The sequence below is a fragment of the Olea europaea genome, chromosome 15, assembly GCF_002742605.1.
Source record: "Olea europaea var. sylvestris chromosome 15, O_europaea_v1, whole genome shotgun sequence".
Taxonomy (NCBI): Eukaryota; Viridiplantae; Streptophyta; class Magnoliopsida; order Lamiales; family Oleaceae; genus Olea; species Olea europaea.
Genome location: NC_036251.1, coordinates 21080316 through 21094736, shown reverse-complemented (window position 1 = coordinate 21094736; position 14421 = coordinate 21080316). Strand labels below are relative to the sequence as shown.

Below are 14421 nucleotides of genomic sequence, written 5' to 3'. Positions count from 1 at the left end.
ATAAAATTTAATTTCAATGCATTAAATAATGAAGTAAAACATTCGCAAGCATTAACCAGAGAATAATGTTTTCTAATACGAGCCATGGTTAAAACATCCCCAGTAATAAGATAGATTAGATTTAAAAAATTATCACGTATGATATATAAGGCCCAGTTTTTCGTCGATTACCCAAAAAAATTTATTTTTCTTTCTTCTTTTCAATCACATAATTTTTCATAAAATAATATTACATATGAATCGAAAATATTTGCACATTTTTTAATCACACATTCTTCAAAAAATACAATTTCGAACATTAAAATTGCCACATAATTGGGGCAAAAAGGGATATTGTTTTTTAAAAATCATAATGTGGACTCACATAGATGTACTAGGAAAAAAGGGATATTGACTAAAGCATTGTTTAGATTCAGAACTTTTGTTAGACCCGTCGACTCAACAATTAAATTTGTGGAAATTACACAAAACTCTAGAATTAAAATCAACAATTCTAAAATCAGGTGGAAAGTTTAACATTTCAAAAATCAGAATTTTTTTATTAATTATTTAAATAAACTAATTACCAAAAATTAAAAACACTACCCACTACCCAGACACAGATCCATCTCCTCCCTCTCCCTCTCTCTCTCTCTCTTCTCTCTCTATTATCTCTTCCGTCTCTTTACCACACATCGGAGCGACTGTAGGAGATGGGGGCGACGCGAGACTTCAATCTGTGCAAGATGTAGCGTACGAGCGGTGTTAATCTGCGAGGTGGAGCAACGAGGTGCGTTAATCTCAAAGTTGTAAGAGGTGCAGTGGCGTGAGCCAAATTAATCCAATGTTTCGGAATATTAAGAACGCCAGATCTTCATAGAAATTCATCATAAAGTTTCCAATTCATAAGATTAATAAAGCATACGAGGAATTAAAACAAGATTTACACTAACACCCAACAGATCCCTGAATTAAGCCCTTTCACCCCTAATCCTCCTAGCTAGCTGAATGTCCTTGGGCATGATAGTCACCCTCTTAGCATGAATAGCGCACAGATTGGTATCTTCAAACAGACCAACAAGGTACGCCTCAGCCGCCTCCTGCAACGCCGCCACGGCGGAGCTCTGGAACCTCAGATCGGTCTTGAAGTCCTGAGCAATCTCACGAACCAGTCTCTGAAAGGGCAGCTTACGGATCAGAAGCTCAGTGGACTTCTGGTACTTACGAATCTCACGAAGCGCAACAGTACCAGGGCGGAATCGATGAGGCTTCTTCACTCCGCCGGTAGCCGGGGCGGACTTCCTGGCTGCCTTAGTGGCGAGCTGCTTCCTTGGGGCTTTGCCTCCGGTGGACTTACGAGCTGTTTGCTTAGTACGAGCCATTGATTATGTGTATAGGAAATTGCTAAAGTACAGAATTCTGCGAATTGAGGTGATGGATTTGTTGATTAATGGGGGGATTTATATAGAGAAATGGAGGAGCGGGAGGAGTGAAAAATTGGGGAGATTTGAATTTAGGAGTTTTGGAGGGGCGTTTTATGAATAATGAAATGGACGGTAGAGAATTTAGGAAAGAGAAGAGTTTGGATTGTGATCCGCGTTAGGTGTCAATTAGCCAATGATCATTTGCCACGTCAGTTTTGGATTGCATTTTGAATTGTGTGATTCTTTTCCTTTCCCGGTTTGGAGAATTCAGCCTCCTATTTTCAAATTTGAGAACCATTTTTGTTTCGGAGAAATGCAGTTAAGGTATCAAACATTTCATTTTATAACAGACTTAATCCAAATCGTTTATTTGTGTCACTCGAAATATCAAACATTTGAAAATTTTGCAGGTGAAGTCCAAACTGTCGAAAACCGTCAACCACACCATTAGTTGACCTAAAAGGTTTGGATTAAGGTTGCTACAAAATGAAATGTTTGATATTTTAGCTGCAATTCTCTCTCTCGTCTTCTTTTTTAGATTAAAGAGAGTTTTAGAGTGAAGTATTTAAATTTATGAGATATCATTTTGCATTTGCAAATCAAACGAGTTGATACAAATCAGTCTCAAAATGACACTTCTATAATTTATTTTTAGTGAGATTTATAGTTCACTTCCTATGCAATAGAAAGATGTGTACGTGAAATTGAAGAAGTATACACCAGCGGATATAAGGTGAGCAATGGGATTAAATACCCTACTAAGATTTGAAAATTCTTCCAAAAAAAAAGGGTACTAAAATACACTGGTATATTCTGCAAATAATAATAATAATAATATTTAAAGAAAGTCTTGGAAGAAGGAATGTGCGTTAAGTTAAAAAAGACTATTTGAAGTATACAAAAAATTCAACAGCTAGGAATCCTTTTCAATGAATTTGCGAATGAGGGCATGAGAGATATGAGAAGGAAGGTTTGTTGGCCGAAAAAGACTATCTGCAGATAAAGAAGTCATCACGAGCTTCATTTGAAATTTTAAAAAGTTGGTCTGTGTAAAAGGGTATTTGCAAAGAGAAAATGGTCACACCCAGTTCCATAAACACATACAAACTTACGTTATATGTTAAGAAAAATGAGAATGATATTATACAATGTAAGCTCTTATGGATATTAGAATGTAAACTCTTGAATATTACAATGTAGAAATCCCTGTTTATAGGATTACAAATAACATTAAAAGGAAATAAACCAAAAAGGAAATATTGCACAATCAACTAAATAATCCTAATCCTACACTAAAGGGAAAAATATAATGAAAAATATTCTATACAATGTTTCTATATTTAACATTATATTTCCTTGTTTGAGCCCCATTTTGATAGGGAAAATGAATTTTTTAATAGCGTATTGATATGAAATGTGTGGTTAAAAAATAAGAAAAAGTTTTGAATTTTCGTGTAATATTATTTTATTGAAAAATGTGTAATTGAAATTATGTCAAAACACTGTTGAAGAATTCATTTTTTCCAAAAAATGGGGATCAAACAAGGGCTATGACTATCATCTAAATTTATGACATAATTGTGACTAAAAAAAACTTAGCCCGAATACAAATTCAAAAGGATACCCTTGCCAATAAATTTAAGAGTGAGAGCGCGAAAGAGATGAGTATTTCTCCGTAAAGCAAAGAAATCTGGATACTCATCGTGTTGATCTATCTATGGGTTTCAACATTGACAATGTTATTGGATCGATAAAGTCTAGCTCAGCTAAATTTAACATATTCTCTAGAAATTTACTCAATCAGCGAAAAGTGATTGAGTAGGTAGCTTAACAAAGAAAAACATCTTCCGAATCTGGAACAAAATTCAAACACTGGTCAATCATGAAAAACATCAGACACCCGGAATAGCTTCATAAGGAGAAGAATAAAAGTAAGGGACAAGCAATCTTCAATCTTCTCACAATAACTTACTTACGCTTCTTGTTTTATAATTCTTTTTAAAACTCAAAAAGGAATAATCACCAATAAATTTTTATTGACCAATTGACCCACTTAACCTTTTATTATTATTATTATTAGAAATCACCAATAAATTTTATGCTTACAAGTGGTACCACAACCTCATAAATCGCAGTTTACCATTATTTGAAATAAAACATATTTGATTATTTGAGAATCATTTTTCTTCGAAGTTCATTTTTAACCACATTTTCTAAGGTTTCATAATTTAACCATAGTTAAAAAAGACTAGAAATCGCAAGTCTACGAGCTTCTAGCACACCATTGTAATGATATCCCTAGATAATTTTAATACTTAACATTTTATCAATAATTTTAACTAGAATAAAATATAGAGTCAATTAATAAATGCTCATATTTTATAAAACTAAAGCAACAAGAGAAATAAAGAGGAGATAGGGAGAGGCAAAACTCAATTATGTAATATTATTGTAACAGTGGATCCATATTTACAAGTTTAGAAGGGGAGATACAATTTGAATGAAATATACTCTTTTAGTGCAGACATCACTTATCTAAGTATTCTGATAATACTAAATAAATGTCAATAATTATCTCAAAATTTTACTACACTTCCATTTGATGACTATTTGCACAATATGTTTCGTTAAAAATTTTGTTTGACAAAAACTCAGTGGGACAAAAATATTAAACAAAGAAAAAAAGATACAAATAATTATAACACAATTGACATAATAAATACAGTCTCGTCAAAAATCTTGTCAAGAAAATCTAATGAACAGAACTTGAGCTAAGAAAAAATATTACAGCCACTTCCCAGATTTTAATTAATGAAAATTATTGTGTCCAGTCATCCATGTCTTGTACGCCAATGTCTTCATTATCACAATTCTAATAAAATATATTTCATATTATCTTGTCATAGTCGTCAACCAATACCGTCTTCATATAAGATATATTATCTATCACTGATTGACTTTAGTTAACATGATGATCTGTTAAAAAATAGACTATGTTGTTGCATGCTTAGGGAGTCGTATATAATTTCTAACATACAAGAGTAAAATCATAAGATTTTAGTAAGTCTAAATGTCCTACAAGATATGGATATTCATTACACAAAAAATATCTCTTATCAATACCTTTTAGAAAAACTCTATGAAAAAAATTATAATGAAGAAAAAAGAGCATCTCAATTTTTTGAATACATTGTAAAAATCACCTCGTTAAAACCATTGTTAGAAAAAATCAGTGTGACAAACCATATTTACTCTCCCTCATGATAATATCAATTAAATCATATACTTCACACGTATTAAATCATTCAAGGATAGTATTCATAGTCATGACAAATGAGTTGGATATAACCACATATATTATTGCATATCAAATTTCATATATTAAAAGAATAATAAGATATAGACTTGTGATTGTACCCATAACAAGATAATTTATATATTTAGCCCCCGTTTGGTTCTCATTCTTTTCTCATTAAATGAAAAATATGATCGTTATCCATCACATCAAGTCACCAAATTTGAATTTTTATCTCTTGTGTGGGGCCTGTAACGACTATATTTTTCATTCTCATTCTTCCAAAAATGAGAAACAAACAGGACTTTAAAGTCTTTGTGAAATTCATTATGTTAAGAGTCGTGCATTACATATTACAATTATATTTTTCTCGTTTTCTTTTCAGATAAGTATATACCTTTAGATATCTGGACTGTAAATTCATAAATTTTAGGTTCCTATATTAAGTTAAATTTTACTAGGAACATGTTCTCTATTATTTTAATTTATCATTTCGACGAATTTATTTCAATATCCTCGCTATTCATAATATGAAGCATTACATCATGTATAAAAATATTGTTGACGATTTTTCCTTTTTTATTCTATTTCTTTCACATAATGACATAACAAGATATCTCCATTTTTGGGGGGTTTTGGAGTTAATTGTGTCTATACATTCTCCAAGAGATACACCTCCTAAATGGAATCATTTTCCTTAATTGCTCTTTTCTTAGAGATTTTTTTATTAGAATCGAAATGTAAGCATGCTTTTGGCATTCCTTAAATTTTCAAATATAATATTAACGGACTGTCCTCCTCGGATGTCAATTTGAGTTAAAACATTTAAAATTGACGTGTACGTGTGAAATATTGTTAATCTCTTTAATCAGTAATTATATTTTAATGAATTATCATTCCAACATTTGATTCAAATTATCTTTTGTGAGAATATAGATGATATAATGATGTATTATGTATATAATTTTCAACTTCTTAATTCTTTCGTCTAATGCTGAGAATATAGTCCAATCAATTTAATTATGGCTGGACAAAAAACTCTTAAATTGAATCAGACTCAAACTCGAACCGAGTGGCTTGGTCCTATTCTTATTAGGTTAAATACCTGAATAGGTACTAAAATTGAGAACATGTGAGTTTGATCTGATTCTCGATTCTAGACCAAAAATCGAATAATCCAACAAAAGCTGAGTCTACCTAATTCTTTAATCTTTTTATACTAAATAAGTCAAAAAAAATAAAATTTCTTAATATATTTTTAAATTAATTAATTAACTGATTAACTGTGAGTGCTCAAGGCTCCAACTCCCAAGAACTAAACCCAACTTGAACCTAAAATATTTTTCCTACAAAATTCAGTCCAAGCCCAACATCAATTAACAATTTTTTTTATTTTTTGATAGGTACATCAATTAACAATTCACTTAACACTCAACCATTTGGTCATTTAGGTTTAGTTGTTGCCCTCGTTTTCAGTCGCTCCCCTTTCTCAAAGTCGCGACTTCATCTTTGATCCTCAAGATTACCAATATTTTAGCGTTATTATTTACTTTTTTTTTTGATAATTTGTATACATTAGTAAATGGGTCTTATTCCACAACTTTTTATTTGTACATATTTAATTAGAATATGTTATTTTGTACGAGTTAAAATTGAACATATCATTGGTAGGATCAATCTAATGTTGTTGTAAATGTTAAAAATTTAATTATGGTACGAAATCGAACAGAGTCAAATCGAATAGAATCGGTTCAGTTCCATAATTAAATTTAGACTCGATGATTTCTCTTACTAAATATCCAAAAATTCTGGTTCAAAATCAACCAGACCATTTCCAATCCTAAAATTAATGGTCAAGAAATCGTATTACAAAATATCGTCGCTAGGACTAAAGACATTTTTATAATGGTTCAAATTAAACATAATTTTCAATATTTTTTAATGTCCATCTTAGTGCACTATGGTGAACAATTGTATACATATTGCACTACAAAACATGTTAGATGAAAATATTAAGATCTGAACACAAGCGTTTAGCGGGAACTTCTCCTAAAATATTTATATGCCTAGGTTACTTTTTCCAAAAAAAATAAAAAATCAAAGAATTATTTATCTAAATTATTAACACAATATTTATTTATATAATATTTAATTGTGCTTCTTCAAGAGCATAAATATATATAGTTAAGGATGATTGTAAATCGTATGATTTTTTTGAGATGTGTACTATTTCGAGAGTAGAAAATTATATTTTTCGAGAGTTGAAAATTATAAAATTGTGTTCTCTAGAATAATAGCACGATATACTTATAGAATATGATATCATTGAAGTTATGCTTTCCAAGAGAAATTGCCATAATATAAATATCAGATTCTTGGAGAGCAACACAATATTCTAGAAGAATGATATGTATAAATTTGTGCTTCTTTAGGAACACAATAATGTATTATACAATAATATTAATATGTAATATTTTATGCTTTTCTAGAGCAATACAACAATAGTTTTCTTAAATATTTACATAATGTAGGTTGTGTTTTTTCGAGAACATAAACATCATATTCATTTAAAATATATATAATTTTTAATTATATTTCTTCAGAAGCACAAACACGTGCTTCTTTAGGATCATTAGTTAAATAAAAAGATTTAATCGATCTAAAATTTAACAATTATGATATATCATAGAATGAAAGGACTTATTAAATAATAGATTTACTTGAATTGGAAGTTTTAGAAAACCTTGAATAATTAACAAGTTTCATATTTTTTGAAGATATAAATTTGAAATTTTTTGGAGTGCTTTAAAAGTTTGCTACTGTTCACATAGCTATTTTGCATAAATGAATCACGTAGCTATTTCTTATAAATGAATCGTTGGATTTTGATCTAAATGGTGGATTTGAAGTACAATGAATTTTGAATGTCTTGTCTAAATTTCACGACGACCGAACCACAAAACACTAAGATATCAATCATTTGATCATAGTAGTGCATATTTTCCAGATCGTACGAATTTCTACACTGTTGATCTTCCATTTTCACTCGATTTTTATTAGATTCATTATGCTGATGATGTGTCATAAAATTAAAGAATTAAGAGAGAAATAAAGAGTAGAAATAAAAAGAGCCAAAACTCAAGTTTTTATTTTTTATTTAGTATAACAATTGACACATTTATTAAGTCCAAAAGGAGAGCTGATAAGTGAGTTTTACACACTTATTCGGTCTACAAAATATGACTAATTGTTGATCAAAACACTTGGATAGTAGTTGAATTCTGTATAATTTTATTTTGTAGGACTATATTGATGGATATGACGGAATTCAAGAAAAAAGGGGGAAATTCAAAGTATGAGGACTAAATTGCAACAATTCAATAGTTGATTCGGACCACAAAATGAAGATTAAAGATGTTACGGGTTCAATTGGATGCAATTAAAAGTCAAAAGGTTGAAAATGCAAGAGAAATGACTTTATAGAATCAAGAATCGACTTCGGGGGCTAAAATGCAACATTCAAAAGTTTTTTTTTTTATAACTGAGTGACAACCCAATTGTTTAGAGTGGGCGACTGCCCAACGTAAAAAAATGATTACCAAGAAGTAAACTTTGACCTAGGCAATTGCCCGAGTTTTGCCTTAGCTCCAATCGCGATGAAAAAATTATGATTTCTTATTTTGACTGAAATTCTTATGGAAACAAATCTTTGAAGGTATTTTACAACCTTAGGGCTGTCCCTAAGCATACACCATACATTATAACACATTCATAAGGTTTTTAGAGAGGAGAACAAGACAAGAACGTGAAGATTGCCATCAAGACGCAATGATTCAATTCAAAATTTAAAGTTGGGATGTCTTTTCTTTATTATGTAGTTTGTTTTCTTCTTCTCACCACTCTAAGCTAGATTTTTATGTACTAGGAGATCAATGAACCTCGTAATGTGATTCTTAATTCCTTATTTCATATTTTTCATATTAAAACACGTTTGATTATTTTGAATGGTTTATATGTATTTAATTTCTTCCACATTTAAGGGCACGTAATTGTGTGAGTTTGGGTGACTTATTTCTTGCATTCAAGAGAAGGGGAGTAGGTTCGACAAGGTATAAATCATCGTAGAATCCGATAGGGGATAGAGAGATACCGTTATACTCTGTGTGAATCTTTAAGTATTCACGAAACTACATATATTTTTATATATTTGCACTCGTCATGAAGATATAGGCTGGTGGTATATGAAAGTAGGTTTAACATTACTCGAGAGAAGAATATTGGATAGATTTAAGAGCATTGATTCTTCAAAATTTCATCATGTTGTCAATTTATGAAATTATGGTTAAATTAAACATTACTTGGTAATTCGTGATCCTGGTGCACTATACAATTGCTGAATACATTAAATTGCGTTTTCAACATTTAATAGCATTTAAGTTCATTTAAACATCAATTTGCATTTTGTTCATTATGTGCATAATTAGTTTAGGTTAGGAAGTAATTAGGTTATAAAATCACTTGTTAAAATTTAGTTTCGATTAAGGTCTAAATAAATAACATTGAACTAAATCAATCTCTATGTGACGATATTCAGACTCATTTTCACTGTATTACTTGTCACGAGCTGTACACTTGCGGTGTTTTAAATCAAAAAAATAATTTTGTAAACAAAATCTACTCTTTTAGAGTAAATAGAATTTATGTAAATATTCGACTTAATTCTCCAAATAGTCACCAAACTTTGCCAAAAGTTCCCAAGAGGTCATCGAACTTTAAAACTTCCTTTAATAGGCACTGGACTTTGCCAAAAAGTAAGTTCCTAGGAGGTCACAAAATTTCAAAACTTCCCTAAATAGTCATTGAACTTTGCAAAAAGTTCTTAGGGGTCACTAAATCAGTGATATATGGGGTCCCAATTTGTAAAGTCGAGTAATCCCCTAGGAACTTTTTGCAAAGTTCAATAATTATTTAGGGAAGTTTTGAAATTCGGTGACCTCTTGGGAACTTTTGACAAAGTTTAATGACTATTTAGGAAAGTTTTGAAATTCAGTGACCTCCTAGAAATTGACAAAGTTTAGTAATTATTTGGATAATTAACTTGAAAGTATTCTAGTCAAATTAAATAGTCATTAATAATTATCTCATAATTTTACTACACATTAAACTTTATTATTAGTCTGTAAGATAAATTTAAACCATCAATATTAACTACATCTTTCATAGATCTCACAATTTTTCAACCACACATTTCAAAAACTTCTATCATGGTCTACTAAAAAATCTAAATTTAATCTTCACCAAACACCCTCGTCATATTAGTCAAAAAAAAAAAGAAAAAAAAGAAAAAAGAAAAAAATCAGAGTGAAATGACTAGCCGTTACCCATTCATCTTGAACTCCACGTCGAGTATTTGACAGAGAAGTGGAAAAGACGAGGAGTATATGTTCGTACTTCCGGGCAGCTATCTAATTGAGTGTAAATCAGAGAAATTCAACTGATGCATGATACTGACATTGGTGGATGATCAACACCAGGGATTTGAATGATCACTTACGGATTAGGATTAGACTCACATTTTTATGCTAAATAAATACACACAATCCTTGTGGTAAATTTTTAGGAAAAATCTCCAAGTACAGGGATTTTGGACTGTGAAATGACTTGTAGATTTTGGTCAAAACTGGTGAACTCATATTGTTTGCGGGAGTTGCTATTTGTTTATTTTTTTTGTCATAATTGTTTGAATAATGCCCTACATGGGACCATTCACGTTCGTGGTGGAATAACAATGGAGTTCAGTGGATCAGTGGAAGCTACTATTTCATCATATCCATCTATTCATTCTTGATTCATTTCCCAAAGCCATAAAAGACTTCAAAGAAGAGAAATAGGGGTCCTTTGTCGTCACATTTTGACTCACCAAATCATTTGAGAGTTCAGATTTGATTCCAAGTTAACCCTCAAACAGCAGGTTCATTCAGAAATAAGTTTCATTTTGATTTAGTGTTTCGAGCCGACATAGGGACGGTATCGAGCTAGGTAAACACAGAGCCACACACTTTTGAGATGTAGATTCCTCACAGAAGATATATAAATAAATTTGGATACGAATATTATGAGAGTTCTTTATATTCTGGTCAAAATGGTAACCTCTGTAGTGTTTAACACTTTTAGAGGGATGCTGTAGTGTTCTGCACAATTAGTTGACTTCGTTTTTCATGGAACTAGGACCATTTGTTTTAACTTGGATATGGACATCCAGTGGCCAGTGTCTCCCCCACGGGTTATTGTATGGCAAACTCATGGAAATAGTAGGAATTTGGAATAGATTAACTAATTAATTTTTTTTCTTTCTTTCTTTTTGTACAATAAATTTCTAATTTTAAGCTGAATAATTTGAAGATTTCTAACTCAATCCTTATTTTTTGTTAAAAGATGAAGGGAAACTAATAGATGTTACCTTATTAGGATTTTTTGTTGGAAATTGAATCCCAGAGAGACGAATCGAAAAGCAGAAGCATGGGGTTCTTTAGAAACTTATTTTCATCTCCTTATATAGCTCTCTCTTGTCTTTAACCTAAAGTTTATTGCAAAATATCAACTTTGGTATATTGATTCTTTACTGCTTGTGAAAAACCATGCTGTTAGCAGCTCACGGGTTTGCTTTTTCTAGCAAAACTTAAGTCGATTGCGGTTGTGAACTATGTCACGTGTTTGAGGGAGGGGAGTATCGAATGTTTTTGATGAATGAAAACATTTTTGTCCTCAACGATGTGTACACATTAGAAAGTTTAACTTCATGATCTGCATTATTTATTTGAATGAAGTTCTTTAACAGATTTCTTTATCAGTTGTCCTGAAGGGCAGTTTAGTCTTTTAGGGAAAGTCTTTGAAACGACTAACGAGTAAGAGGAGCAGGAATTACTCTGTTCATAGCAATTATTTTATAATTATAAATTCTTTAAGGATTTTGGTCAAAAATGGTGAGCTTCCAAAGTGTCTTTCTTTTTGTGGGAGTTACTAATTGTTTCTAGCCATAATAGCTTGAATATTGTCCTACGTGTGGGCATTCAGATTTGTCATAGAGTGAAAATGGGAGTCCAGTGGTTTCCACTATTTTGATATATCCATGTGATAGATTCACTAGTTGGACCAGCAACATGGTGAGATGTTTGAGGGTTTACTTGGATTGGAATTTATCCTTTTTTTTTTTGGTAAGCATATTCATTTTCGTACTCCAATATGGCTTGAAGCGAAATGTACTTGAAGAGTGGAGAAAAGGAATCGAGAGCTCGATTTTCAGAGCCAACATAGGAAGACGAGCTAGAAAAATATAGAAACGTGTACTTTTGAGATGTAGAAGACACAAGGTCATGTATTGAACAAAAAACTAAATGTAATTGTGTTGTAATATGTGACTCATATAAAGTGGAACACATGTTTACTAGAATAAATAGGTCAATGTCAAAGCGCAGCGCACTGAACGGAACAGAGCTGAGTGACAACATCGGCCTCTTGAGCTTTAATTTACTGTCTGTTTGGGAGCGGTACAGTGTAGATATACTTTTGGGTCTTTTTCTTTAATCTTATACTGACCCTAAAGTCTTGTATGGGTTGAAACTAGAGTTAGCATATATAGATGATGTAATTCTATTATTCATACATAATAAAAACATAGCCGCTTCACTTTCCGTGAACGTAGGCGTATCATCTAACCATTTAAATCTGTGTTCTTATTTCTTTGTTGATTTCAGATTCTTCATCGTTATTATTGTTGCTAAAATCACAATTGTGACATTATTTTGAAAAAAAGAAGAAGTAAAACTGCAGGATGTTTTACTGTTGATCCAATTACAGATTGACTAGCATCATTTACATGGATCTAATGGAATCCCACACAAGCATCGGTTATGAAAGAAGGATGTGTAATCCCAACCATCAGAGTTAAACTTCAACTTCCAACCAGTCGGTATTTTACCACACAATCTGTTATAGGTGAGATTCAGCCTCTGCAACATTGTATCCTCTGTTATTTGAGGTGGAATACTCCCATAAATTTTGTTGTGGGATATATCCAGAATAACCAATGACTCCATGAAACTCACCTTTGAGAAATCAAACGAAAAGTTGTTCCTTGAAATGGCGATCACGGTAGTGATCTTTCCCTTACCAAAAAACACAGATGCATCTCCAGATAAATTGTTTCTTGAAATATCGACTGTAGAATAGTTCAAGTTTGCTAAAGATGCTGGAATTTCACCTGACAGCATGTTATGAGATAAGTCAAGAGCTGGGAATTCAGCTGTATTGGGGAGGTAGCCGAAAGACTCTGGTATCTGCCCGGTAAGTTGGTTTCGACTGAGGTCTATTACTCGAAGATATGGCAGAGTAGCAAGCGAAGATGGAATGGAACCTGATAAACGATTAAACTGAAGTTCAAGAAATGCAAGATTCTTGAGGTTTACCAGAAAATGGGGTACTGGTCCTGAGATATTTGTCCAACTTATTTCTAGGAATCTCAAATTTGTCAATTCTCCAATTGCGGGAGGAATTTCACCGACAAGATTCGGTATCTTGTGAAGCCGGAGTATTTGTAAGTGTGTGAGATTGGCTAGTGCAGTTGGGATTGTGCCTGTCAGATAATCAGATATCATTTCAAGGCCAATGACATAATTTGTGGTCTCATCACATTCCACACCATAATAATTACAGCAATCAAAATTAGGATCCCATGAAGGAATTGGATTTGGATTTGAGAAGCTGTGTTTGAATGCTAGAAGTGCAGCTTTGTCATTTGGGTGACAGAGTTCTGCTGCAGAAAGTGCAGTGAACAGAGAGAAGAGGAGAAATGGCAGCATATTCCACCATAATGAGAATATGTGTTCCTTAGAAGGGTTTATATTTATAAATGAATTATTATGTTGTGGTCAAAATTGGTGCCTGTGTCTCGTTTGATTCATTGATTATGGGCAACTATTGGTTGTCTTTTGACAATCCCCCAACTTGTTCAAAAAATAATTGTAGGATAGATCAAATAGGATTGGATTTAAGATCTGGCAGGGATTTGGGGTGAGATTTTGAATTTTAGTAAATCAGATCCAAATATTCCGATTGGGTAATAACTATAAATCTAAATACACCTTAAGCATGTATTTGATTTGCAACGTTGAATAGGTTACTAAAAATTGTCTAAAATCTTGTCCGTCCGTCCGACTAAATGTCCATCCTACCAAACATGCCAACACTAAATGACTTTGTTGAATTTTTGGAGGTTCATGATGTGGGATCTCTATTTCAATAAAATAATGTCATTTTTGTGCTCTATCTTTCTTATCTATCATGGATAATAAAAACAAAGAAAAGAAATCTTGAAGGTTTCTTAAACTTGGCTCATACTCAATATTTATTTAACCATTGAAACCAGATATTTTTGGCTTCACCTGGGTTAAAAATGCAGTTTGAGGGGTTTATTATAGGCAAAAGGTAGAACATTTATCATTTCTTGCTTTATTGTAGCAAAGAAAAAGAATAGAGTAAAAGACAAACTTCCTCTTCATCTCAACCCCCAAATTGCCATCCCAAACTGAGGTAAGGGAGAACGAGAGGAATCGAGTGATTAGGGGATTAATGGTGGGAGAACCCTCTTGGGAAGGAGAAGGACGGCGAACCAGAGACTTGAAAGTATTGGGGAGAGGGGCACCAAATGAGACATTGGGTGGCAAA

General features: G+C 32.1%; 2 protein-coding genes across 2 annotated transcripts in view; both read right to left on the bottom strand.

Annotated features, from left to right (window-relative positions):
- Window positions 1–834: 834 nt before the first annotated feature.
- On the bottom strand, window positions 835–1429 carry LOC111410452 (histone H3.2). The gene has a single exon (XM_023040791.1). The coding sequence runs from the start codon at window positions 1359–1361 to the stop codon at window positions 951–953; it is 411 nt and encodes a 136-aa protein (XP_022896559.1). The 5' UTR covers window positions 1362–1429; the 3' UTR covers window positions 835–950.
- Window positions 1430–12410: 10981 nt separating this feature from the next.
- The window catches only part of LOC111411375 (polygalacturonase inhibitor 1-like), a 2939-nt gene continuing 928 nt past the window's right edge, over window positions 12411–14421 (bottom strand). The window contains exon 2 of the mRNA XM_023041912.1: window positions 12411–13583. Within this exon, the coding sequence (XP_022897680.1) occupies window positions 12567–13583 (1017 nt within the window). The 3' untranslated portion in view covers window positions 12411–12566. The remainder of the gene's footprint in view (window positions 13584–14421) is intronic.